Source organism: Salmo salar, chromosome 20 (genome assembly GCF_965601325.2).
Source record: "Salmo salar chromosome 20, fSalSal1, whole genome shotgun sequence".
Taxonomy (NCBI): Eukaryota; Metazoa; Chordata; class Actinopteri; order Salmoniformes; family Salmonidae; genus Salmo; species Salmo salar.
In genome coordinates this window covers 6122924-6150514 of record NC_138310.1, presented here as the reverse complement: position 1 = coordinate 6150514, position 27591 = coordinate 6122924, and the positions used below count along the sequence as shown (strand labels likewise).

The 27591-nt window shown below is 42.6% G+C and overlaps 2 protein-coding genes across 16 annotated transcripts in view; one reads left to right on the top strand and one right to left on the bottom strand.

The window, feature by feature from the left end:
• Window positions 1-21837, top strand: part of LOC106580188 (SH2B adapter protein 3) — a 58132-nt gene extending 36295 nt beyond the window's left edge. For all 4 annotated transcript variants that reach the window (XM_014160983.3, XM_014160985.3, XM_014160986.3 and 1 more), the window contains 6 exons: window positions 12349-12450; window positions 12776-12867; window positions 17864-17955; window positions 18444-18658; window positions 18805-18970; window positions 19237-21837. In XM_014160983.3, the coding sequence (XP_014016458.2) occupies window positions 12349-12450; window positions 12776-12867; window positions 17864-17955; window positions 18444-18658; window positions 18805-18970; window positions 19237-19577 (1008 nt within the window). In that variant the 3' untranslated portion in view covers window positions 19578-21837. The remainder of the gene's footprint in view (window positions 1-12348; window positions 12451-12775; window positions 12868-17863; window positions 17956-18443; window positions 18659-18804; window positions 18971-19236) is intronic.
• An 853-nt stretch (window positions 21838-22690) lies between these two features.
• LOC106580186 (ataxin-2) overlaps window positions 22691-27591 on the bottom strand; it is a 30295-nt gene continuing 25394 nt past the window's right edge. For 10 of the 12 annotated variants that reach the window (XM_082966174.1, XM_014160968.3, XM_082966170.1 and 7 more), the window contains 6 exons: window positions 27498-27570; window positions 25147-25340; window positions 24860-24989; window positions 24254-24588; window positions 23927-24083; window positions 22691-23279 (listed from right to left, as the gene is read on the bottom strand). In XM_082966174.1, the coding sequence (XP_082822300.1) occupies window positions 23260-23279; window positions 23927-24083; window positions 24254-24588; window positions 24860-24989; window positions 25147-25340; window positions 27498-27570 (909 nt within the window). In that variant the 3' untranslated portion in view covers window positions 22691-23259. The remainder of the gene's footprint in view (window positions 23280-23926; window positions 24084-24253; window positions 24589-24859; window positions 24990-25146; window positions 25341-27497; window positions 27571-27591) is intronic. The other 2 variants (XM_082966168.1, XM_082966171.1) reach the window with 1 other exon arrangement.

Genomic DNA, 27591 nt, shown 5'->3' with positions numbered 1-27591 from the left:
AATAAATAAGAGTTATTTACAACCCAAACTAGGCTGTTTTAAAAGCAAGTATAAAACATTTTATAAATCGCATCTTACAGCAATACCACTAGCAGCAACGTCTTTAAAAAAGCACTAAGTCATTTTTTAATTTTTTTATTTTATTTACCCCTTTTTTCTCCCTAATTTTCGAACTTGTCTCATCGCTGCAACTCCCCAACTGGCTCGGGAGAGGTGAAGCTGGAGTCGTTTTTCCTCCAAAACATGACCCGCCTAACTGCGCTCCTTAAGAGCCTCCAGTTTAACCCGGAAGCCAGAACACTGTTCAACTGGCGACCGGGGTTAGCCCGCAAGTACCCGACCCACCACAAGGAGTCGCTAGAGCGATGAGCCACATAAAGCCAAACCCTCCCCTAACCTGGATGACATTGGGCCAATTGTGCACCGTCCTGTATGGACTTCCTGGCCACGACCAGTTGTGGCAAAGCCCGGGAATGAACCCGGGTCTGTAGTAATGCTAGACTGCTGAGTCACTCGGGAGGCCCAATAGGACTGTGCTTTATCTGCCCTGGATGCGGGTACCATCGAGAAATAGAAATCAGCAGCTCATGGTAATTAGGGATTTTCGATATATCAGTAAGCATTTCGGAATCGGATGATATTAGCTAAAAATGCAAACACTAGCATCGGCCCGATGTCTCTAGTTTAAAGCCGATGTGCAAAACCGATGTCAAAGCTGACGTGCATACCTATATAATGTAGATAGAGGTAGTAATAACGCCACAAAAAATATCGCTCTACACGTGCAACACAGCATTCCTAACCTAGCCCACAATGTCTGCTGTGTGGATCGAACAGACAACAAGTCAAGCAGTCATTTGAAAGAGTAAGAACATTTCAGCGAGACAACTCAAAGGCGAAATCCATTACCGGAGTTACACAGTATTGTTGAAATGCACATCCATGAGCTACTGCTATTAGCTTCCATTTGGACCAGTGACGTCAGCCCCATGAGCATGCTGAGTCTGACAGCACAGTGGGTCGACGAGGATTTCGCACTGAGGAAAGCCGTATTGCATGCTCAAGAATGTGCTGGTTCTCATACCGCTGCTGCCATTTCGATGGCATTTGAGAACATGTTTTTTTGCCGTGGTATCGTTTTGGTATAGAGTATCATGATGGTATTGAGTATTGCGATACTTAGCCAAGTATCGAAATAAAAATTCTGGTGTCGTGACGACACTACCGTGGTTATTATAGATTTGTGATTTTTCCATTCGTTTTTATTTCTATATGTTTTTTAGATTTATCTTTGAAATTCTGTCTAGTTTGTTTTCAGACTAGATTTACTAGTTATTTAGTTTTTTATATTATTTTGTTTTAGTGCTAGGGACAAAGTAGCCATATGCATGGGAGGCTAGGAGCTATTTATGTGTTGTAGGCCTATAGCAGGGGTACTCATACAATTTGAGATGGTCCTGTCAAACAAATTTCCTATGTGACAGAAGTCCGGATGCATTGTCATGTATCGGCATAGTAACAAACGCCCACCTCGCAACCCATGAGACCCCAAACACACTTCTTGTTGGCAGAGAGAAAAATGTGCAAAGCACATTTCTTGTAATTCTAAACATGTTCCATGTCTTATGTGTGTTCATATGATACCAGGAGTCGAATTCTGACCGAATTGTAAAAATAAAATAATAGCTGTCTCACTCAAAATAATCCTATTTTTTTCCCTTTGATTTCTTCCCTGTTAGCTTCTGATAGCTAATGATAATATTGCACAAGCTAGGCCTATTTGAAACATTGCCATCTACTGGCAGCATTTACATGCCAGATTCAGAACTCGAAAAGCCCATTTGAAAAAAAGCTTGATTAAACCCATTTCATTTTTGCCACATAGAAAATAAAAAACGAAATTTGATGTTTTTTATTTGGTTTTGGTTAGTTTTGCAGTCAGTTTCAGTAGCCTATAGTTTTTTATTTCAGTTTAAATTGGATAAACCATCTTAGATTTTATTTTTCGTTTACTATAATAACCTGGACACACACACACAGTGTTTTTCAAAGCCGTCGGTTACAGACTCATTTTCAGCCGGCTTCATTTACCACTTCAGGTTACTTATCATTTAAAAGTTTTTAAATTCACTAGTACGTCGAGTCCTCTCCCGCTTGAATGAACGAAATGCATCTTCTAGTGATCTATTAAAGCGAGCAATGACAGGGAAACACTGCAGAGAGGAAGGTTTCACTCTCGCCAAAAGCTGTCCAAAATAAGCCCAATGTGTGTTATGGGCTTATTTTGGACCTAAATTTGTCACCTGCCTTCCCGCCTTTGGGACAACAACTCCTATTGTTAGGGCGGCGACATGAGTATCTCGTCATTATAATGTGTAACTACAGATCTCTGGTTGCAGTCAAATTTCTTTACACTGATGGAGAGAGCATGATCCTCGTGAATTTGCTCGCCCCATGTAAGTAATGTAAGTGGTAACGATGAGTCGAAATCCACAATTTAGGCTAATTATTGTTTTCTGACACATTCATCACATAGCCAGACACGCGGAGTCGTGGCGCATAGTATGCCTAGGCTGTTTACTGTGCGTTGAGTCACAACTGAACAGCAAGTGTTGACTAGTTTATAAAAAAGTGTCGAACTGACTGAATAAAGTCGATTTGTTATATCCCTTTGCCATTCATAAATCATGCAACATCGTATCGCATCGGGGCAAGTAAACCAAAGGATTTCCCAGGTTTCCTTTCCAATGATGTTGGGGCTTGCCAGACAGTGACGCTAAAGTGAGTGACACTTCTCTTCACTAAGCGTAGACTACCGAATCGCATCGGTGAGAAAGCCGTTCATTTGTCTCCTTAAATTGTATAGGCTACTGGTAGGCCTTGGCTTTTTGGTGATTGTCTGCAGATAAATTATGAAAACACCTCATGAAGATGGTGAATCATCACTGTAGGAACAACTAAATGTATTGAACATTATTTAAGTTGCCCAAGATAGATATTTCCTGCAACTTTCTGAAGAGACGACGAGAATGCCCGTCTGTGTGCGGTGCGAGCGTCTATCACTTTGTGTAGCCATTAGCGATGATGCTAAGTCAAACAGTCTTCTGGTAGATGGAAAGGCTACAAAGTAGCCTATGGTTACCTGGCAGAATATTATGATTATTTTAATCAATCCAGTGGGTACTTGTTTTGCAAACTCTACGATCATGTGTGCTACAAAAACACTGCTAAACAACCTCTTGCTAGGTGTGCACTTGAATTAAAGGGTAACTACACCCAAAAATCAACATTTCTCATTCTTCCCAGTGTTCTCCTGATGTGATTTAAGCATTGTTGTGGACTTAAAAAAATGACCAAATGCAATGTTCTGTTATAAAATCAGGGAAAAACGCAACCCCCCCCCACACAAAAAAAGTACATTTATTTTTCATAATAATGTGGGCTATTTACTTCATTTTTCTGTTTAAATAAAATACATAATTTGAAGAACAAACATTGTGGCAATTCATATCTTGCAGTATAACTGTTAAGGCTTTAAGGCTTTAATCTCAAGAGAAGACAGGCTAAATGTTTAATTTAATGTTCTCTTACTTAGAAATAGTCCTGATCATATAAACCTGGCCAATATTCAAAACTACAAGCAATACACCGAATTCATACGTTTTCAGTGATTTAAATTGTGAAGTCTTTCTACACAATAACACAACAAAAAATATATTTTTTATAACTGTTTGAAACTGGTGGACCAAAACTGCTTTGAAACTGGTGTAGAAATTGTATTTCATCTTATTAAACGATATTTCACAGCAATTTAGATGGCACAATGAATCCCTACACTATAAAGAGCTTGTTTTCTCACATAAACTGAAATTGAGAGAACAGTGTAGAATTTTAGCAACCAGGAAATGACAGAGCGTTTTCCACTAGATAACATAGTCACAACAGGTTTCCCAGTTTGACAACAGATCCAGTCCTGCGTGAGAAATCAATAGGCGAATATCATAGCCAATCACAACAAGTAATACAGTGATACACTATCATTCCACTATTAGCGGCAGATATATTCTGGGCATTTTCTGAAATTACAATGCAACATTTTTTGGAAATCCTATGTGTAGAACCTTTAATGCGCTGTAATATGTATTATTACAATTTAATTCGAAGATACTTGACACAAATTCTAATAGAAAAATAGGGTCTATTCATTTCTGTTGACCACTGTCACTTTGTTTCCCTGGCACACATTGACAGACGGTGTCTCTGAAATATTTCCTAGAAACCTGTCATTTCTCAGTTTTACCTCGGCCCCGCTGTCCCCACATCCTTGCTGATGTCATATCTCGCTAGATCTGATTCAGAGAGTTTTATCACCATTCTATTCGCTGCTGGTCCCTTTAGAGACTCCAGAGAACAGCACTCTTTCTTTTCTGTGACACTTCTGAGGATGTAGGGTTGTTTGAAAACCTGCTTCACCATGAAGAATGCAAAGCATCCATGCCGAAGCTGATTAGCAAGCACATAGCCTAGTGTACCGGAGGCCATGGGTGGATGTGGTAAAGGACCTATTCTAAACATGAACTACCAAATTCTCAATAACCTAATCTAATGAGTTTGTCAACCAAATGACATCTAAATCAAATGTGGCATATGAAAATCAAATCCCCCTGTATTTTGTGTGTGTGTGTGTGTGTGTGTGTACTAATAGCGGAGGGGAACATTTGGAAAGTCTCTGGAGACAGTTCTGATGATGACGACAACCCCAGGGTCAGCGGAATGCTAGAGCAAACCAGGCTTGGAGTCCTGCCCCGGGTGGACAGTGACGGTGATCTTGACCCTCTTAGGGGATAGCGGAATTCTGGGTGAGGGGGGTGTTGTCATGGAGACGGCCTGAGAATGGGACCCTGGGAGGCGCTAGGGGACCCCAAACTTCCTGTCTCCTCTCTGGTTCAGTATGACTGTGTGGGTGGGGGTGGGTCTGAACAACCAATATGTCTTTGTGTTTAAAGGGATAGTTCACCCAAATTACAAAATTACATTTTGGTTTCCTAGTCTATTACATTGCATTTATTTGATATAGTGATTTTCATTACAAACAAGAATCTTAGTCTATGGACAAGGTGTGATGACAGCAATACATGCTTTAGTTCAGTTTCCCTGCTGCCAATGTTTCTAAATGCTAACGTTTTAGCATTTGTAACACTAATCCCATACGAGTCATGGGACCAATATAAGCATTTTCTGCGCATGTCCAAATCATCAGAAAGTATCTCAAATTGATTGTGAAGCTCACCAAAGTCACTTATAGGTGATTTGAACATGAAAAAATGCAAATATTGGCCCCATGACTTGAATGGGATTTGTGCTAAAATGTTAGTGTTTGGAAACAGTGCCAGCCATCGCCAGGGAAACTAAACCAAAGCATGGATTACTGTCATACCTTGTACGTTGGTTTCCTTACCCCGTAAGCAGTTTGTGTCAGTTCGTAATTTGGGTGAACTATCCCTTTTAAGTGCAGAACGTTAAGGTCTACAGCTGACACCAACACTTTTTTTGTGTTGTCTTGTAAGTTGAAGCCTGTACATACAGTATGTGTAGCTTAAATTTGTTTGTGAATGTGTAGATGAAGTAGGCCTATATAGGCCTAGGCTTATTATGTAGTCTAACTCACGCATGTTTGGGTTTGTGATCGTGTATTTGCTTTGCCACGTGTCTGTGGGTTAAATTGGCAATTTCCTCAAACCACAATATCAAATGTTGTGTGTGACTGAAGCTGAAAGACCGACGTGAAAGACCGACGTGCACTCACTTGTCTCTCAGCGTCATATTGAGTGGCTTTCTGCAGTTCAAACAACAATAAAAGGCACCCCGCCACTGTTTTGGTACGCAGCTGATCTCTGATGTGAGATGTGGTTGGGATGGGCGCTGACTGAGTAGCATGAGACCCCCGTTCTGCATCTGTGCTGTTCTCTGTCACCCAGTAATTTTTGCTTCGCATCACTCTTGATTTGTGTCACATCTCTTACTGCCTACACCATGTTCTATTTGCTCATCACTTGTGGCTTCACAGGCTCAGAGCATACCTTATGAAGTACACAAAAATGTACTAAACAAGCTTGGAAACGGACAAACAGTTTCGATGCGTCGTGTATACAATCCAGGAGATGGTGTCTGGCATTTCGAAGTAGACAGCTACAGTAAGGGCTATTCCACGGTAACAGAGTGATGCTGTTCAGTGGAAATTGTTGAGAGTAGTCCTTGTGCATAGACATTAGTTTTCAAGTGTTCACAGGCTTCTCATGTCATCACCCTCACAAAGCCTTCCTGTCACATACTCTTAATACATCAGTCACATGTAGCCTCTCTGGTGTTCTTTCCTGTTTGTATTAAAGGTTGAAGAGCTCTGGAGTTTTTCTTTACGCTAGACCCTCTACTGAGTCATTCCATGACATTTCAGCATGCCATGACACCCACCATCCTTGATTGTTCTGAAATCGTTTCTGTATTTAGAAACAGATAATATTAGCATTGCTGCAAAATTGTTTTATTGAAAATTAATTTAGATATCTTAGAAATTAAACTTCATGATTGCCCCCAAATTAGCCCTTTTAATTTATAGGATTAACATAATATTCAAGAAATATAGTACCCAACATCTGATTTGCATTAGACATGAGGAATCCAATAAAATAGTAAAAAGCCACCCACACATCCCACGCCAATCCCACCCCAACAACCACTACACAGTATTCAGTTCAGTACTCAGTTCTCTGTCTGACAAGTAGGCCTTGTTATGGGTCTGCGGATTGGAGTATTGCTTCTTCATCCTTTGTAATGTATTCCCTGTCAATCTGGTGATGTTTTTTTCCCCCCCTGTTCAGAGAAATGAGCTGTTGAAGTTGCTTGCTTTATTTACCATGAACTACTGTGAACTTTCACACTAGATGCCGCTGTTCCTGCTACTGCCACATCTTTAATACATTTTGCTGGTCTCTTGTGTTTATTAAATTATAGATCACAATATTTTCTTAGCAATTTTGGATTGAAAACTTTTGCTCATGATGAAAAGCAATTGTGTGGTGATCTTCACAAGTCAAGCCAGTCCTCCATGAAAGCAATTCACTCTCTAGTGGGCAAAACAAACAAAGCATCACCAGATTTAGAGCTGTGGCTGTCCTGATATATATATATATTTTTTTTTTTTGTATTGTCATGTAAAAGTCCGCTGGTCTCACGGTAATTGACCGTTAATTAACAAACGCCTTTAGCATATCTAGGCCTCCACACATATAAGCTGCTGATGTGGCATTTTGGAACATCTACACGTCTACAACCAATTTAATGTACAACATCACAATAAAACCTTTATTTTAGTCGGGTCTAAAGAAACAACATGATGCGAAGAAATTGTATTTCAGGTGAATAGAATATGAGTTGGCCTACTGTAGGCCTATGTTATCTGGCTATGCGCCATGCCATAGGCTGTATGCTTATAAATCCTGTGCAATTGTTTTATTTTCATATGATTTTAAAGAGGTGTATATAATTGAACTTAACTGAATACAATGGAAAGGATATTTTTCCCATTATGTAGCAAGTGCGCATATTGCACGTGAAAGTGATAATTTGAAACCGGTCCTATATGCTAGATTTAGTTATTTGGCAATTTTAGTTGTGAATGATATCAACCTTAGAATGTCTTTAGAAATCAACAAACTATATGGGCTACATGGTGGGACTATAGGCTATTGATGATTTGACAAAGTAGCAAAAAAAGCTTGCCCTCTGTTCCTTGCCTCGGGCTATTCTCAATTTAATTTTGTCTTTACTAATATGTAAAATTTGTTTAGATTAAGAATGGTCCATAATCAAATGGGCAGGGGAAAAATAAGGGAACGACAAGCGGATAAGAGGCAATCCGTAATTTCGATTAAGACATTAATAATGAGCGAGCTAGGACGGATTTAGTCAATAAAAGTATTTGTTTAGCACTTTTGAAATGTACAGCGATAGAATTCAGAACATGGGTCCTTCTTAGTGTTCTCCATGTACACCAAGTCAGAACCGTAGGATAAATCAAGGGGGCATATAAGCAGACAATGAAGCTCTAACAATATTCTATGATTTACATTTCTCTACAACAGGTTATAGGCTACATGTGCACCACCAAGTCAATACAGTAGGTGAAATTAAGAGGGGTAAATAGACCAAATGATTAGGGTGAGGCACATGGGCTACTAACATCTTACTACACAACATACACTTAGTGTTACTTTCTTAGCTACAGTATATATGTCCCCCTGGCATATTACATAATTTATGCAGCAGCATACAATACATTTTTGGACTCACCTTGTTGTGCTGCGCTCACTTGAACAGGAAGGTGGCGCGGCGGTCCTTAGTGGGAAAATTGTGTCATCAAAGGCTGGTACATCAAAGTCTGGCATTCTCTGGATTTATGCCGCTTTCAAAACAACTGGGAACTCTGGACAAAAAAAAAAAAAAAGTTTGAATCATGATGATGTCTTTGATCTTCAGGTCGTAGGTCTAGAAAGAGGCCAGATTTACAATTCCGAGTTGGATGACCGTTCAAAATGTATTTTCCCAGTCGGAGCTCGTTTATTCTTGATTTCCCAGTTTTCTTGATATTTGAATGAATGCTTACGAGCCTGCTGGTGCCTACCATCGCTCAGTCAGACTGCTCTATAAAATCATAGACTTAATTATAACATATCACACAGAAATACGAGCCTTAGGTCATTAATATGGTCGAATACGGAAACTATCACGTTTATTCTTTCAGTGAAATACGGAACCATTCCGTATTTTATCTAACGGGTGGCATCCATAAGTCTAAATATTGCTGTTACATTGCACAACTTTCAATGTTATGTCATAATTACGTAAAATTCTGGCAAATTAGTTCGCAACGAGCCAGGCGGCCCAAACTGTTGCATATACCCTGACTCTGCGTGCAATGAACGCAAGAGAAGTGACACAATTTCACCTGGTTAATATTGCCTGTTAACCTGGATTTCTTTTAGCTAAATATGCAGGTTTAAAAATATATACTTCTGTGTATTGATTTTAAGAAAGGCATTGATGTTTATGGTTAAGTACATTCGTGCAACGATTGTGCTTTTTTCGCAAATGCGCTTTTGTTAAATCATCCCCCGTTTGGTGAAGTTGGCTGTCTTTGTTAGGAAGAAATAGTCTTCACACAGTTCGCAACGAGCCAGGTGGCCCAAACTGCTGCATATACCCTGACTCTGTTGCAAGAGAAGTGACATATTTTCCCTAGTTAAAAGAAATTCATGTTAGCAGACAATATTTACTAAATATGCAGGTTTAAAAATATATACTTGTGTATTGATTTTAAGAAAGGCATTGATGTTTATGGTTAGGTACACGTTGGAGCAACGTGTACCTAAGCGATTATATGCAACGCAGGACAGGCTAGATAAATTAGTAATATCATCAACCATGTGTAGTTAACTAGTGATTATGATTGATTGTTTTTTATAAGATAAGTTTAATGCTAGCTAGCAACTTACGCGAATGCAGTAAGAAGCCAAGGTAACAGGCAGGCTCCTCGTGGAGTGCAATGTAAAGCAGGTGGTTAGAGCGTTGGACTAGTTAACCGTAAGGTTGCAAGATTGAATCCCCGAGCTGACAAGGTAAAAATCTGTCGTTCTGCCCCTGAACAAGGCAGTTAACCCACCGTTCCTATGCCGTCATTGAAAATAAGAATGTGTTCTTAATTGACTTGCCTAGTTAAATAAAGGTGTAAAAAAAAATCGGTGTCCAAAAATACCGATTTCCGATTCTTCTGAAAACTTGAAATAGGCCCTGATTAATCGGTCGACCTCTAGTGCCAACTGTAAAGATTAATGGGAGGAGAAATAATGGTCTGGAGCTGTTTTTCATGGTTTGGGCTAGGCCCCTTAGTTCCAGTGAAGGGAAATCTTAACGCTACAGCATACTATACAATGACATTCTAGACGATTCTGTGCTTCCGACTTTGTGGCAACAGTTTGGGGAAGGCCCTGTCCTGTTTCAGCATGACAATGCCCCCGTGCACGAAGTTAGGTCCATACAGAGATCTTTTGTCAATTGGTGTGGAAGAACTTTACTGGCCTGCACAGAGCCCTGACCACAACCCCATCGAACACCTTTGGGATGAATTGGAACGTTGACTGCGAGCCAGGTCTAATCGCCCAACATCAGTGCCCGACCTCACTAATGCGCTTGTGGCTGAATGGGAGAGTCCCAACAGCAATGTTCCAACGTCTAGTGGAAAGCCTTCCCAGAAGAATGGAGGCTGTTATAGCAGTAAAGTGGGGACTAACTTTATATTAATGCCCATGATTTTGGAATGAGATGTTTGACAAGCAGGTGTCCACATACTTTTGTTCATGTAGTGTATGTAAACTGACAGTTTGGGGTTAAAGGTTACTTGGATTGTTGATACTTGACAAAGATGTGGAGTGCGCACTGAACCTCAGGTACATTTGTTTGAGTGTCGGTACAAAGGCTCGGCGTTGTGCTGTATCGTGGATATTTGTGTAGGCCAATTTATGATGGCTGGTGTGTGTGTGTGTGTGTGTGTGTGTTTGCCTATGTTTAGCGTGCATGTGTGTGTTCAGCATTTGGTATATATTACCCCCATCCTCCCCCAGACTCAGCATGGTGGATGGGACAGGTCACATGCCCACAGGACTGTTTTTTTTTTAAATAATTAGACTGCTTCTTTTTTGTACACACTCAGTCAGTGAGATGGTTTCTCAGAGAGCCAGTTAGTAATTTCTTCTCAGATCCCTTCAATGAGTCAAATACTTTTTAATTTCTCCCTAAAGCTGTTTGGATGAACAATGGCTCTGTGTTATTAATTTATACTAAGACTCATGAGGAAAGGAATCTCCTTTTGATGTGCCCAACCTGTCTGTGATTATTCCAAATGGCACACTATTTAATATGTAGTGCACTACTTATGACCAGGGCCCATAGGCCCCGTCCCAAAATGAATTCACTATATAGTGAATAGAGTGCCATTTGGGATGCATCCATAGACATTCCTCCCGCTCACACACTGTCACATTTGCATAGGGTCACACTCATCTGACATAGCCTTCTGGAATACACCTCTTAGGACCTGAGTGTTGCACCAACTGTGCTTTGTTATGCTCTGCTGTTTGATCCCCATTTCTAGGATTTATTGTAAAGGAGCAGAGAGAGTGAGACGTTCTGGTGATTCATGTCATTGTCTTTTTAGGGATTATCTACAAAAATAATGGAGATCTAGGCTTAGTAATTGGCTGAAGAGTGAGGAGATGTACATTTTGGGTTATGCCGTTCTGACTACACCATATGCAAATCCAGTACAAATTGTTTCCACCCACCCACCCACTCTCTCCAAGGAACACCTGCCTTCACATAGCATAAGGATTCCTCATAACAATGTGACTGGGGTTGATATCACATGCACTTCATCCATCCCGGCAGCCAGCACGTGGAACAGCTCACACATGACACACACAAAAGCCTAGCTATCATCAGCACACAATGAGCACCTTCTGCTCTCTTTCCCTCCACCCATTTGCGCTGGAAAAAAAGCGACGAGATTCAATTTGTAAAATGGTGAACTCTCCTCCCCTCGTCTCCTTTCCTCCTCCTTAGCTGGGCTGGAGAGTGTGTGTTCCGTGAGCAGTAGCCTTCCTCCAGCCCACTCTCTGGGTCTCTCCAGTCTGAACGGGGCCTGGTGCTCAGCCCAGAGAGCTCCACTGAGGGACGCTCCAGGGTAAGAGCCACGCTGGATTTTCAAGAGCAAAGACTCATACACACAGGCACACATACTTTAGACACACTGAGAAAGCGAGGCACGCACACACACACAACCTGCATGTCCCAGTGAATGTAAGTTTCCCACTAGTTCCTCCACCATCTGGTACCCCTCTCCATCCAGTTCTGGAGCTCTTGTCAGAGAGATCTGTAGAGCAAAAGGAAAACATCAAAACGGCGATAGATAAAATTCATGCAACCTAATATTTCTACTCTCCAAACCAACACAAACATAACCTCCTCACCACAAACACTCACTAAAATGGTCCTGACGAACGAAGATGTACGTAAAGCAGAAGCAAACTCTAGCTTGAAACTTCTCTTAATGTGGCACAAACACACCGGTACGACGAATGTGGTGTTTTAAAGGGAGTTCTGTCGATGTGGTGTGTTACTGGAACAGAGTGGTGTTTGAGGGGTCTAGAACATGACATGCTGTTTCAATGTCTGCTTCTTCCCTGACTGTCTGTCTCTCTCTCTCTCTCTCTCTGTGTGGGTGTGTCCATCTTCCAGGGCTCTTGTCCCAAACTGACAGTTCATTGCGCAGACATCCTGGAGATCCGCCGCTGCAACCGCCTGGAGATGCCCGACAACATGAACACGTTTGTTTTAAAGGTGAGGAGGAGACTCTCCCCTGCTAGTGATGCTGATCCATCTTCCTGCCTTGTGTCGTGTCCCTTCGCCACATGGTCCATGCACACATTCAGCCAAGGAGTCCGATTGTTCTATCCAAAAGCACTCTTGGATTTATAGTGCCCATTGAGCAGTGAGCTTCCACATGAAACATCACTCAAAAGTGTATACACGCAAGCACACACACACACCCTCTGCCAAACTTGTCTGTTTCTTCCCATTCCTGTTCTTGAGGGTGTGTTTGTCACATATTTCTGTGTGTGTGTGCATACAGTCTCCTTTACCACTAGTTTTGTCTTCTCTCCAGGTTAATCACTATCCAGGTAGTCTCATATTTGAGACGGAAAGTAACCAGCAAGTCAGCTCCTGGACAACAGAAATGAAAGAATGTATCAACAGGTGAGGGACACGGCACACTGTAATGTTATCAGTACACTAGTTATTTAACATGCTACTCTCCCTCCCCATCTATTTTGTATTTTCTTCATCTAGCTTTATTCCATGTGTTCTGTGTGCGTGTGTGAGAGTGTTTCTGTGTGTGTGAGCGTGTTTCTCTGTGTGTGTGTGTGTGTGTGTGTGTGTGGGGAGCTATGTGTCAGGCGCAGCCTTGTGAAAGAGGAAGTGTGGGGGAGGTCTGAGTCTCAGTGGGGGAATCTCAGGACCTTTCTCATTTCTGCAGATGTCTGGAATTCTCTCTCGCTTCCCCTCCCCAGACTCTGGTTTTCAGTCCAGCATGGCTTCAGCTCTGCAGCCCCCATGTCCCAAGGCCACACACACACACACACACACACACACACACACACCCCCCCCCCCCCCGACACAGAGTTCAAATGTAAGTAAAAAGTATAATTTTCTTGCTAACGGTTGGACCCCCTTTCATTGGGGCGCCAAACATTAAACTTCTATCTCAGAAGGCAGTGCTGTATTTGCTAGACTATAACAGATAAAGGCTAACGAATGCGTCAGAGGTACAATAGTTATTTCAGTCTCATTTCAGTCTCAGTACTCTTATGCAGTACTGACACATAGTATGGTAACACTTTTGTCATCAGAATGGACACCCTGTAAAATGGTTGAAGTGTGCAGGGATTGGTGAGCTATTAACACTGATAGTGCTGTCATTTCCTATTTCGGATGATAGGATTGTGCGCTCTATCGATGGCATGGCTGCGCTTTCAACATGTATGTTAACATGCTGTTCCAAATTAGGCAGTTAGTCACAGTACTCAAGATTGTATGAGTGTGCACATTCATGAGTTTGCGCATGTGTGCATCTATTTTTAGTGTGGTGTGTGTGTGTGCTTAGAGAAATATATAGAGGCTTCGTCTTATCTCCTTCTGGGTGGAGGACCTGTGAATATGTATGAGGAGGAAAAACTCCATCTCTCTCTCACTCTTACTCTCTTTCACAGACGGACAGACTGTGTGTGTGATATTGGGGGTGGAGTGGAGGTATCATGTACAATAAAACTAGCGTTTTCAAGATTTACTGTAACAAGACATCCTTCCTGACCGAGCCCTGACGCTTTTGTGTGCCTCCGTCCTGCTGCTTCCTGTAGACTCGATGGCCCCCATCCCTCTCTCCCGCTTCCTCTTTCTTTCTTTTTCGTTCTTTCGTTCTTTCACTTCTCCCCTAGTGTAACCACAACTCCAAAGCTCCCGTTTGTGGTTTATATGATTGAATAAGCAGATTGTTGGATTAATATTGACCTAGTGTGATATAAATGTTTACTTTCTTGTGAATAATGCAGTATCTTTCGGAGAGGCCAATGCACATACTGATAGGACGCATGGGGAGTGAGTAGCTCCGTTTTGTACCCTCAAAACTGTGATTCTATGTAGAAGTTAGACAATATCATTTAAATTAAGCCTCTAAAGTCAAAAGATCAATATATCCCCAAGCAACTGGAGGAGAGTGAGCGGTCAGTTATATACAGCCATGAACCAATCTGTGTTAAGCGACGCCAACAAGCCATGGCTTCCGTTAGAGGAAAAGACAAAGAATAACTTGGAGATGCAAATTAGAGCAACGAACGGCTAAAGGATATCCAGGAAAACATAGCTAAAATGCTCTCAACGCTCACCAAAACAAGCAAACTGTTAAAGAAGTAGATTTCCTCAAAAGGAAAGTGGAGTCTGTCGTCATATGCATATACAAGGCAGGCGCGTGGACGACTAGGACAACAAAAATGGCCTTCTGGAAACAGAAGAACTCTAAATATCCTCACATGGTATGGGAACACAGAGGATGGAGTTCACAAGTGCCGATGAATCCCTGAACAGGCTGCAGTAAGCCTTTCCAGTTGAGGAGGAAGAAGCAGAAAAAAGTGATAAGCACACTAGGCTACATACAATGATGCCCATGACCATCTTATCATAAGTTGAGAAAATATTATTTCCCTCTCCCCCCATACAATCTAGACTCCATTGTCTCCAAGTAACTGTTCTTATCTAGGAAGTAACAATAGAATTAGTCAATGCCAATGAGATACCTGGTCACTGAAAAGACAATATAAAAAAGGAATTGTAAACCGGGTGGTTCGAGTCCTGAATCTGGATTGGCTAAAAGACGTGTTACATCAGACCGTATACCATGGGTATGACAAAGCAAATCGTGTTACTGGTCTAATTCCGTTAGTAACCAGTTTATAATGGCAATAAGGCACCTCTGGTGTTTGTGGTATATGGCCAATATACCATGGCTAAGGGATGTACCTAGGCACTCCGCGTTGCGCCGGGCATAAGAACAATCCAAATACCACACCTCATCGGGCCTCATTGCTTAAATATAGCATGTACAGCAGTACCAGTCAAAAGTCTGCACACCTACTCATTCCAGGGTTTTTCTTTATTTTTTACTATTTTCTACATTGTAGAATAATAGTGAAGACATCAAAACTATGAAATAAGACATATGGAATCATGTAGTAACTAAAGAAGTGTCAAACAAATCAAAATATATTTTAAATTTGAGATTCTTAAAGTAGCCACCCTTTGCCTTGATGATAGCTTTGCATACTCTTGGCATTCTCTCAACCAGGTTAACCTGGAATTATTTTACAACAGTCTTGAAGGAGTTCCCACATATGCTGAGCACCTGTTGGATGCTTTTCCTTTACTCTGCAGTCCAACTTATCCCAAACCATCTCAATTGGGTTGCGGTCGGGCGATTATGGAGGACAGGTCATCTGACGCAGCACTCCATCACTCTCCTTGGTCAAATACCCCTTATACAGCCTGGAGGTGTGTTGGGTCATTGTCCTGTTGAAAAACAAACCAGATGGGATGGTGTATCGCTGCAGAATGCTGTGGTAGCCATGCTGGTTAAGTGTGCCTTGAATTCTAAATAAATCACAGACAGTGTCACCAGCAAAGCATCCCCATACCATAACACCACCTCCCATGCTTTACGGTGGGAAATATACATGCGAAGATCATCCGTTCACCTACATGCGTCTCACAAAGACACGGCGGTTAGAACCAAAAATCTCCAATTTGAACTCCAGACCAAAGGACAAATTTCCACTGGTCTAATGTCCATTGCTTGGCCCAAGCAAGTCTCTTCTTATTATTGGTGTCCTTTAGTAGTGGTTTCTTTGCAGCAATTCGACCATGAAGGCCTGATTCACACAGTCTCTTCTAAACAGTTGATGTTGAGATGTGTCTGTTACTTGAACTCTGAAGCATTTGTTAGGTCTGCAATTTCTGAGGCTGGTAACTCTAATGAACTTATCCTTTGCAGCAGATGTAACTCTGGGTCTTTCTTGAAATGTTCTTGAAATGTTCCGTATTTACTGACCTTCATGTCTTAAAGTAATGATGGACTGTCGTTTCTTTTTGCTTATTTGAGCTGTTCTTACCATAATATGGACTTTGGTCTTTTATCAAATAGGGCTATCTTCTGTATGCATGGGCTCCATGATGGGGGGAAAAAAGCATATGGTTCTCAAACACTTAACCACATCTGCTGACAATCTCTTTTTCTTGCAAGAGTAAAAAAAAAAGAGAAATGTAATATTTAAAGAGGAGCTGGATTGGAGAGGCCCATGCTGCCACCTACTGTAGTAACAGTAGAGGTGTACGCATCCTGATAAATGGGAATGGTATGAAGTCCAAAAGTTATGGTCGGACCTAGAAAGTTAGCTGTCAGAAGTATTACTGAACAAAAATGTAAATGCAACATTCAACAATTTAATTTTACTGAGTTGCAGTTCATATGAGGAAATCAGTCAATTGAATTAATTAGACCCTAATCAATGGATTTCACATGACTGGGAAAACGGATAACTTAAAAAAAAAAAAAAAAAATGGGCCTCACAATGAGCCTCAGGTTCTCGTCACAGTATTTTTGTGCATTCAAACTGCCATTGATAAAATGCAATTGTGTTCATTGGCCATATCTTATGACGCCCATAGTATAACCCCACCGCCACCATGTGGCACTCTGTTCACAACGTTGACATCAGCAAACCGCTTACCCACACGATGCCATACATGTGGTTTTGAGCCCGGTTGGATGTACTGCCAAATTCTCTAAAACAATGTATGAGGCGGCTTATGATAGAGAAATTAACATAACATTCTCTGGCAACTGCTCTGGTGGACATTCCTGCAGTCAGCATGCCAATTGCACACACTGTCAAAACTTGAGACATCTGTGGCATTTTGTGGTGTGACAAAACTGTACATTTTAGAGTGGCCTTTTACTGTGCCCAGCACAAGATGCACCTGTGTAATGATCATGCAGTTTAATCAACTTCTTGATATGCCACACATTTCAGGTGGATGGATTATCTTGGCAAATGAGAATCGCACACTAACACGGATGTAACCACAATTGTGCACAAAATTTGAGAGAAATAAGCTTTTTATGTGAGTATGAAAAATGTCTGGGATCTTTTATTTCAGCTCATGAAACATGGGACCAACACCTTACATATTGCGTTTATATTTTTGTTCAGCATACAATGTAAACTTTTAATCCATCTGTCTGCATATTTCAAGACATGGCATATAGGATTGTCGTGAGATACCCAATGGGCTAAATCCCTAGCATACGCAGGTGATTAATCAAATTGCATTCTATACTGAAGATCATGATTAGGTGATTATTGGAGTCAGGTGTGTCAGCTGGGGCTGGGGAAAACCTGTGACACCAATCAGGCCCTCGAGGACTGGAATTGCCCACCCCTGGGCTAGACGATTCTCTTCTCCTCACTCATCTTGAAAAAATGTATCAATCAGTCCGCCATCATTAACACAATTGAAATATCTAATGATTTATTTAAATAGTACATTTCAGCCTTGTGCAGTTGATGGCAGCGTCATGTCAAGAAGGATGGACTAACGTTTTAGCCCAGTCTGCTGCTAACTGAAGTCATTGTTTATTACACAGGTCTGGCAGTGTGGATTTGGAGCTCCTAACCTACCCTGTGGACAATGCTGCGATGGCCAACCGGAGAGGGAACTCCGAGTCAGGGAGTCAGGGTGGGTGTCAGGGACAGGAAGGGTCAGACCCCAACCTGGAAGTGTGTAACAATTAATATCTCCGGATGATATTGTATCTTTATGTTTGAAATTATGCTGTAGTGGTTAGCCCAGTCGCTTATAACAGTTTGAGGAGTTGTGGGTATGATTCCTGCATGGGCTGCATGTATATCTTATGAACATTCCGGCAGGGCGACAGGTAGCCTAGGGGTTAGAGCATTGGACCAGTAACAGAAATGTTGGTGGTTTGAATACCCGAGTCAACAAGGTAATCGGTATTCTGTGGATTTTCCCTTGAGCAAGGCAATTAACCCAAATTTGCTCTAGGGGCACCATACTACTATGGCTGACCCTGTTAAACAACAAATTTCACTGCAACTATCCAGTGTGTGTACCCCCCAAAAGATGAGCTATTTCTGGATCAAAGTGTCTGCTAAATGACCACGTTACATTCTATTCTTAGACTTCACTTGTTGTCCCCCCACTAGGATCTGCGACCTTTGCCCCCTCGGAGCAGGTGTACCATAAGACTGACCACTTCCTGTGTTCATACCCCTGGTTCCACGGGCCCATCTCGCGGGTCAAGGCGGCCCACCTGGTCCAGAACTTGGGCCTGGAGGGCCACGGAGTGTTCCTAGTGAGGCAGAGTGAGACTCGCCGCGGAGACTACGTCCTCACCTTCAACTACCAGAGCAAGGCCAAGGTGGGGCGCACACACCTTGGATCTACCATAGGTTCTAGAAGAATACCTTCTTAATTTTTGATATCATGAAGATGTCTGAATAAAAAAGCATCATTGACATTGTTGTTCATGTCGATGTATCTCCCTCCCCCTCTCTATTTCTGCAGCACCTGCGTCTGTCTCTAACAGAGTGGGGTCAGTGTAGGGTGCAGCACCTGCGCTTCCCATCCGTCATGGACATGCTCAGTCACTTTCGCCTCTACCCCATACCCCTGGAGTGTGGCGCTGCCTGTGACGTCACCCTCTCAAGCTTCGTGGTGGCCAACTCCCAAGGTGAGCCCTCGTCACTGACCCCTGACTAACACTGAACTCAAACACATGCACCCACCAATACTTTTGAACTTAGGGCTACTGCTAACACTTAACTTTACATAAATGTATTTAAAAAAAAAAGAACACACAAAGAAAATACTATTTTATTATAGATGTGCCATAAACAGCTACTTGGATATAAAGTATATGGGAATCCGCACAGGCTGTTACAAGTGAAACCCTTTGTCAGCATAAATAATGTTATGTCATTGTGTCCTCTCTCTCAGGTCAGATTTCAGCGGCTGTTCTGGTTCCCTTCTCCCTGAACTGCTGGAGCTCCGAGCCCAGCTTGGCCCACTGCAGCCCAGCCACCTGCCCCAGCCTGCTCCCCTCAGCAGGCCCCTCTCCAGGCCCCCTGCCCCAGCCCGGACACCCTCATCTATACACCGCACCCCTCCCAGACCTCCCCACCTCGGGTCCCCTGCGTCGGAGTGAGTCGGTGGGCCGCAGACCCCTACTGCGTCACCCCAACCCCCACCCACCCTTTACTCAGCGAGACTCCGACTACGAACTGGAGCCAGACAGGGGCCGCAAGCGGGCCATCGACAACCAGTACATGTTCCTCTGACCGGCCGACTCCCTTTCTCCCTGTCACAGCCGGCCCAGAGGTCACCGCAAAACTCCAAGCAAGTGCCAGATGGACTCATGAGTGAACGTGTATGCCCAAGTTGAGGTCTGTTTCGTGGTGGGGGTGACAGAGTTCATTATGAATGTATTTTTAGGAAAGTGTTTAATATTGTTATTTGATATGATTTCTCATTTTATGAAGCGGATGTCGTTTAAAGGGATGTTGCTACATGGGAGTGAGTGGCGCTGATGTGGAAGGTCTTCCCTCAGGCAGGGGAGGGGGGCACCCTCACTGCCTCTCCCTCCCCCTTTAATAGGGGTCTGTTTAAGGGCCCTGAAGCGTTAGGCAACACTCCCTCCCCTCCACACACACTCCATTTTATAGTGTATTCTAATGATACCCTGTGTATTTGAAATGCACACATTCTGTACACAGTGTACTTTTAAAACTGTGTATTTTAATTCGCTGACTATTTTTGTTGGAAAATCGAAGGTGTTGAAAAAGGAACCCAACAAACTGTGTGGAGACTTCCACGTAGGTTTGGTCCAGTCTCACTGTTGGGGTATGTATTGACGTTAAACCTCCCGAGACGGGACTGAACAAGGGAGTTAACCCCATAAAGAAAGAGGTCGGGAGGGGACACACCCTATTCCAGAGTCCCTGTTCCCCTCCACAGCCTCGACTCTCAAGCCCTGTGCACAACTCTTGTATAACACATTTCACACAATGTTCGTGATACAACAGTTTGTCTGCCCAAAAATGTTTACACAACCATTGTGTAAAACTCTGTTGTATCACAAGCATTGTACCTGTATTGTACAACTTGAATGTGTATGGGGCAAATATTAGCATGTTAATTTCCTGTTAGCATTAAACAGAAGAGTCCTTACCTTCATAGCATTAACTTCTTTCATCTTAACATTGTTCTCTCCATTGCTACGACTCAAGGACAAAGCTGGACCTTCCTGAAGGCATTTGTTTTTTGCTAGTTAAATGTTTCCAAATGCTACATTTGAATGTTTGGCTTCTTAATCAGTGAGCTCTTGAAAGAGACACATTTCACCAAAGAAAATGTGAGGAAAAGACTGCACTCCCTTGCTTTTACTAAGAACCCTTGTGTGCATGGCCCCTTAACACATTTTATGTAAGCAACCGTCTGGTGTAAAAAAAAAATTGTTTATTAATTAAACGTTCTTCTTTAACATACCAGTACCCGTCACTTTTCTGTATGTACATCTTCTTTCCCTTGCCTAACACTAACAGTGAAACCTTAATCAGGAGTTGTGCAGCTTACCCTCTAGATGTCCTACAGTATTTATGGTCATGTTTATTTCTTAACATAGAAGGGCTTTCTGTTTTTAAGAAATGCAAAGGCAGGTTGATTTCCTTTTTAAATGATCAGGACATCAACTTGCCATGAAAGGAGATGTCTTTTCATTGCATGACCCAACTGAAAATCTATCAATGGTTTTTAATCAGATACCTTTCAATATCGAAACTGACATTGTCAAATGTTTAGGTGGGGAAAAAAGGTTAGACAATTGCAGACAAGTATGGTTTGTTTCCTGTGCTTAAATTGAAACTAATCCCAAACCAACGTGTTCTGCAAAAGGAAAGCAACGGTATCATTGACTTATCAGTCCCTTTGACCTGTAGCCAGAAAGACTGCCTTGCCTGAAAACTGCTGTTGCTTTACCCCTTTGAATCTCAGGGCGTGATGTGTTTGAACTTAGTGCAATAACTGAGATATTTCCAATAATTTAGCCTATGGCACATTGAACGCTTTATATTATAGCTTAACCTATACATTGTCTTTGCACTCAATCATATTGGCAAAACACAAATCACACCAAGAGTTCTGGCAAGCTTAGTGCATTCCACTACTGTAGACTGGTGTTGCTCACTCTTCAACACCTGTCTGTCTGCACATATCAGGTTAGTTTTATACTCCAAATGGCCCCAATGTACCTCAGGCCTATGTATTAGAACATTTGCTTACATGCATTTATTTTGCCCGGTCAGTCAAGCCTTGTGACATTGTTCAAGTTCAACTGATTTAATGTCTTCTCAATACTGTTGATGTATCTGTTATGTATTAGCACTAAACATACCATTCTCCCCAAGCTAATTAAACCACACCAAAGCTTCTGTCAATCTTTGATCAATTGTTACATTACCCTCAGTTAAGCATTCTAAATTATATCTCAACTGTATATTTGACTTTTTGTAATATAAAGCTAACCAAAAAATGTACCTACAACACAGCATTTTTTTGTGACTATGAAAAAGCTCCACACTTCCATGTTTTTCTGCAAATATTACTTTGACAAGTCTTAAAATGTGTGCTCTGAAATTATTAGACATAGGTATAAAACAGCATTGTATGGCTCCTGCACATAGCCCTATAATGCTTTCACCAGTCTAGTCCTTTCAGATCTGTGAACAGAGGGGGCTGGGGTTCAAATAGAACTGGGATGTGAAAGTGGGCGAACCAAGAACAACCCAAGGGACATGTGTGAAACATGAGCCTTGTTTATACCTGGTGGTAACCTGCATCCAGATCCCATCCACGTTCTGTTGACATTTTAAGACCAGTATAGACTCATTGATTGGATCATCCTGACCACATCCAGAATTAGTCAGGGATAAATTGATTTGTTGAATGAAAGCAGTGGGCAGAGCTTAGTGACAGGTCAGGGGCTGGAGTTTACAGGTGCGCGTCAAATAAAGGCCTTTAAGGATGGTAGGTTGGAGGGCGTTAATCGCAGGGTTTGACACCCAATGCGGCTTTTGTTTTCCAACATACTTAACTATTCACGTTTCTAAACGACTTACTGACTGAGCAGCCTTATCTATGCTGGTGCAGTATGCTAGGGCTCAGGTCACAGGTTCTAATCTTGCAGATGATCTTAAAAAAAAAAAAAGATTTTGTAAACATAACTGGATGGTCAAATCATTATACCACCCTCTAAAATCAACGGGATAGGGACCAGAAAGTGACAGATTCTTGCTGATGCCCATTCTTACGTGTGAACCTTGCTTGGCCATTTGCTTGGCCAATTAACACGATTATACATAGAAAGCAAAAAAACACAAGACTGCCAATACAGCTATCCGGTTTTTAAAATGTTTTTTTTTATTATTTTTTCCCCAAATGTTTTAAATTATTTATATTATCTACAAAGTAAAAGTTACATAATGGTCAGGTCAGAAGTGGGATCACTTTAGCCATCATAATTAATATATGTTTGTCCTTTAGGCCAAACTTGGTTTTAGTTTGGTTAAAACCTGTTCTGAAGTCTTGAATGCAGCAGCAGCTGTTAAACAGTAACATTAATACTGTCTAAGTTGGAAGAATTTTCATAAAGGTGCAGATAAAAAAAATGACTGGAACTTTCATTTTATCTTTCTCTCAATTGGCAAGCTGAATCAAGTTTCATTAGGGACCCTCTGCAGGTTTCTTAAAGGTGTGTGTGTGGGGAAGAGCGAGGGATCCTTTCTGTTCTTAAATCAATAAAACCTCTCCAATGCAACAACCTGTCAAACATTCTTTATGACTGGGAGAGGAAAGCATATGTGTAGTAGCATGACGAGATCTGTGTGGCTTCTCTGTGTCAAGACCCTTGAAGAGAGCGAGGGCTGGATAAGGGGTACATGTTCTCAGTAGCACCCGCCACAGCTGCTACTGATGGTGCTGTTGCACTGGAGGGACACAAAACGGAGGAAATCAGTGAAATTGGCCAGTCGTGGTTAGAATACAACAGGTGTAGACCTCACTGTGAAATGCTTACTTATAAGCCCTTAACCAACAGTGCAGTTCAAGAAAGAGTTAGGAAAATATTTACTAAATAAACTAAAAAATTCTAATCAATCAAAAAGTAACACAAATGTACATAACAATAACGAGACTATATAAAGGGGGTACTGGTACTGAGTTAATGTGCGGGGGTACAGTTTAGTCGAGGTAATTTGTAAAGTGACTATGCATAGATAATAAACAGCGAGTAGCAGCAGTGTAAAAACAAAGGGGGGGGGGGTCAATGTAAATAGTCCGGGTGGCCATTTCATTAGTTGTTCAGCAGTCTTATGGCTTGGGGATAGAAGCTGTTATGGACCAAAAGGCTCCTTATAGCACTTATTACAAGAATTTCAGTTTTCAGCTAAATGTATCATTAACGATAAGGCTGGGGAAAATTGGATCAAACATTGACGCGCTGAACAAACATATTTGCCCCAATTTAATACTTGGAAGTGTGTTTAGTTGAACAAGCTGTACAGAGACATCCGTCAGGTGATTGGAAGAGTCCTACCCCTGAGGCATATAGGGACGGGGTGACGTAGAGATGTACCTTGGGGGTGTGCCAAGTAAGAGAAGTGTGTAGTGGAGGACACCGGTATGGGGTTGAGGGCGTTCTGGGGGAGTTGGGGCTGGGGGCCGCCTGGCTGCTGGGTGGCCATCAGCATCATTTGAGGGTGGGAGGGAACCATCCCAGACTGCATATGGGCCTAAGGGGGGGAGAGAAAGAGAGAGAGACAGAACACATTAGTAGAAAGAGATACATACAACTGTTACTGACTCCATAAAAGGGTTTTGTGTTTTTGTTCCTGGGACCACTAACCTGTTCATATAGTATGTACACAGAGTGAAGTGAAGGGCTTCTGAAGGTGGAGCTCACCTGCTGCATGTGCGCCATGTGGGAGGGGTTGTAGCCGTGCTGCATCTGCTGGGGGTGGAGGTACACGGCCTGCTGGGCAGAGGGGAAGCTGCCCTGGGGGGACTGGGGGTTGGTCCCTGGGGTCATGGAGGGCGGGGTGGGGGCAAGGGCCTGGTACATTTGCTGCTGGGGCTGGTTGCCCATGTGCAGGGCCTGGGCGGCTGCAGCCTGGTGCTGTTGGACGGGGCTGGGAGCCGGATGGTTTCCCCCATGCTGCCCGCCCTGCTGGGCCTGGCCTGTGGGCGTGGCCGAGGGTTGGGGGTGCTGGTACTGCTGCGGCATGGGGCCTTGTGACACTGGAACCCCAAAACAAAGACTGGGTTATTGGCACGGACCAGATTGAATGTAGAGTGTTTGCTTTACCACAACAAAGTTATCTAAACATACTTTTTTTTTTAACTGGAGTGAGTATGCAACGCTATTACAAATCTCTCTACTTCCGGTCCCAGAACCCTAAATGAAGTAGCTGATTTTGTTCTGGGTGCCAAGATTAGGTACACACAGACAGAAGACTAAACAATGTGACAATAGAGTGACACACAGAGGGGAGGGGGGGACGTTGCTTACCATACATGGTGTGAGTCTGCTCGCCATACTGGGTGGTGGAGGAGGAGACCAGCTGGCCGGGCTGGCCGTGGTTGGGAGGGGCCATCATCCTGGCCTGACTCTGCATCACCGGGCTGAACACATGCTGGGCCTGGGGGGGGGGGAACACATTGCTTGTGCATGTGTGTGGGTGTGTCCTATTCACAAGACACTGCTAATGATTGAAAGGCATACATGCCAATCTTTTGTGATACTTCTATGGACCGTGGAAAGACGTGAGTCGAGTTGTTATTTTGGCAGATTGTTACCTGTGACTGGTAGTGGGGCATCTGCTGCATCAGTTGCTGGCTGGTAAACTGCTGCGGGCTGCAGGTGAAGTACTGGGCTGAATAGGTGGGGCTTTGGGCCACAATGGGCGGCCCCCCGGCTTGGGCCGGGTGCATCATGGTGGGTGTGCCCTGGGGGTGGTGCTGGTCTGACCTCTGCTGGGGCATGTTGGCTACTGCAGCAGCCAGTGGAACACAACGTCCAGGATTACAGGAAAGAGATAGTTGAAGTCGGAAGTTTACATACACCTAGGTTGGCGTCATTAAAACTAGTTTTTCAACCATTCCACAAATGTCTTGTTACCAAACTATAGTTTTGGCAAGTCGGTTAGGACATCTACTTTGTGCATGACAAGTTATTTTTCCAACTATTGTTTACAGACAGATTATTTCACTGTATCACAGTTCCAGTGGGTCAGAAGTTTACATACACTAAGTTGACTTTGCCTTTAAACAGCTTGGAAAATTCCAGAACATGTCATGGCTTTAGAAGCTTCTGATAGGCTAATTGACATTATTTGAGTCAATTGGAGGTGTACCTGTGGATGCATTTCAAGGCCTACCTTCAAACTCAGTACCTCTTTGCTTGACATCATGGGAAAATCCAAAGAAATCAGCCAAGATCTCAGATTTTTTTTTTTGTAGACTTCCACCAGTCTGGTTCATCCTTGGGAGCAACTTCTAAACGCCTGAAGGTACCACGTTCATCTGTACAAACAATAGTACGCAAGTATAAACACAAGTATAAGCAGCCGTCATACCGCTCAGGAAGGAGACGCATTCTGTCTCCTAGAGATGAACGTACTTTGGTGCGAAAAGTGCAAATCAATCCCAGAACAACAGCAAAGGACGATGTGAAGATGCTGGAGGAAACAGGTACAAAATTATCTATATCCACAGTAAAACTAGTCCTATATCGACATAAAATGTCTTCCCTGTGGCTCAGTTGGTAGAGCATGGTGTTTGCAACGCCAGCATGGTGTGTGCAACGCCAGGGTTGTGGGTTCGATTCCCACGGGGGGCCAGTACAAAAAAAGAATGCATGAAATGAAATGTATGCATTCACTACTGTAAGTCGCTCTGGATAATGTAATAACCTGAAAGGGCGCTCAGCAAGGAAGAAGCCACTGCTCCAAAACCGCCATAAATAATCCAGACTATGGTTTACAACTGCACATGGGGACAAAGATTGTACTTTTTGGAGAAATGTCCTCTGGTCTGATGAAACAAAAATAGAACTGTTTGGCCATCATTATGTTTGGAGGAAAAAGAGTGAAGCTTGCAAGCCGAAAAACACCATCCCAACCGTGAAGCACAGGGGTGGAAGCATCATGTTGTGGGGGTGCTTTGCTGCAGGAGGGACTGGTGCACTTCACAAAATAGATGGCTTCCTGAGAAAGGAAGATAATGTGGATATATTGAAGCAACATCTCAAGACATCAGTCAGGAAGTTAAAGCTTGCTCGCAAATGGGTCTTCCAAATGGACAATGACCCCAAGCATACTTCCAAGGTTGAGGCAAAATGGCTTAAGGACAACAAAGTCAAGGTATTGGAGTGGCCATCACAAAGCCCTGACTTCAATCCCATAGAGAATTTGTGGGCAGAACTGAAAAAGCGTGTGCGAGCAAGGAGGCCTACAAACCTGACTCAGTTACACCAGTTCTGTCAAGAGGAATGGGCCAAAATCCACCCAACTTACCGTGGGAACTTTGTGGAAGGCTATCCGAAACGTTTGACCCAAGTTAAACAATTTAAAGGCAATGCTACCAAATACTAATTGAGTGCAAGTAAACTTCTGACCCACTGGGAATGTGATGAAAGAAATAAAAGCTGAAATAAATCATTCTCTCTACTATTATTCTGACATTTCACATTCTTAAAATAAAGTGGTGACCTAACTGACCTAAGACAGGGAATTTTTACGAGAATTAAATGTCAGCAATTGTGAAAAACTGAGTTTAAATGCATTTGGCTAAGGTGTATGTAAACTTCCGACTTCAACTGTATGTGCAGAGGGGCACAGCCTTCTTAAATTCAATATTAGTCTACAGTACTGAATTTACCCTATGACATGGTTTCCAAAAGCACTGTTAATCAGAGCAGCTCCCCAGCAGACTAGACAGCAATATCTAGCACGGCTACGACCCCATGCAGGCCAGGTGTTACAACTAAAAATATACCTGCACACGTGGTCTTATTCTCTTTTGACTATGTGTTTGCTAGAATGCTTTGACTCCATACGTGTGTCTGACATACCAAGATGCTGAACTGTGCTATTAGTGAAGATAGGGGACTGCATGGGACAGACAGCATTGCCAGTGAGCATTCTCACCTTTACCTGGTCTGTAGGGCTTGGACTGGCTCACCGTCATATGAGGCATCTGGACATGGTACATGGCTGGAGACTGAGAGATGAGATCAGAAGA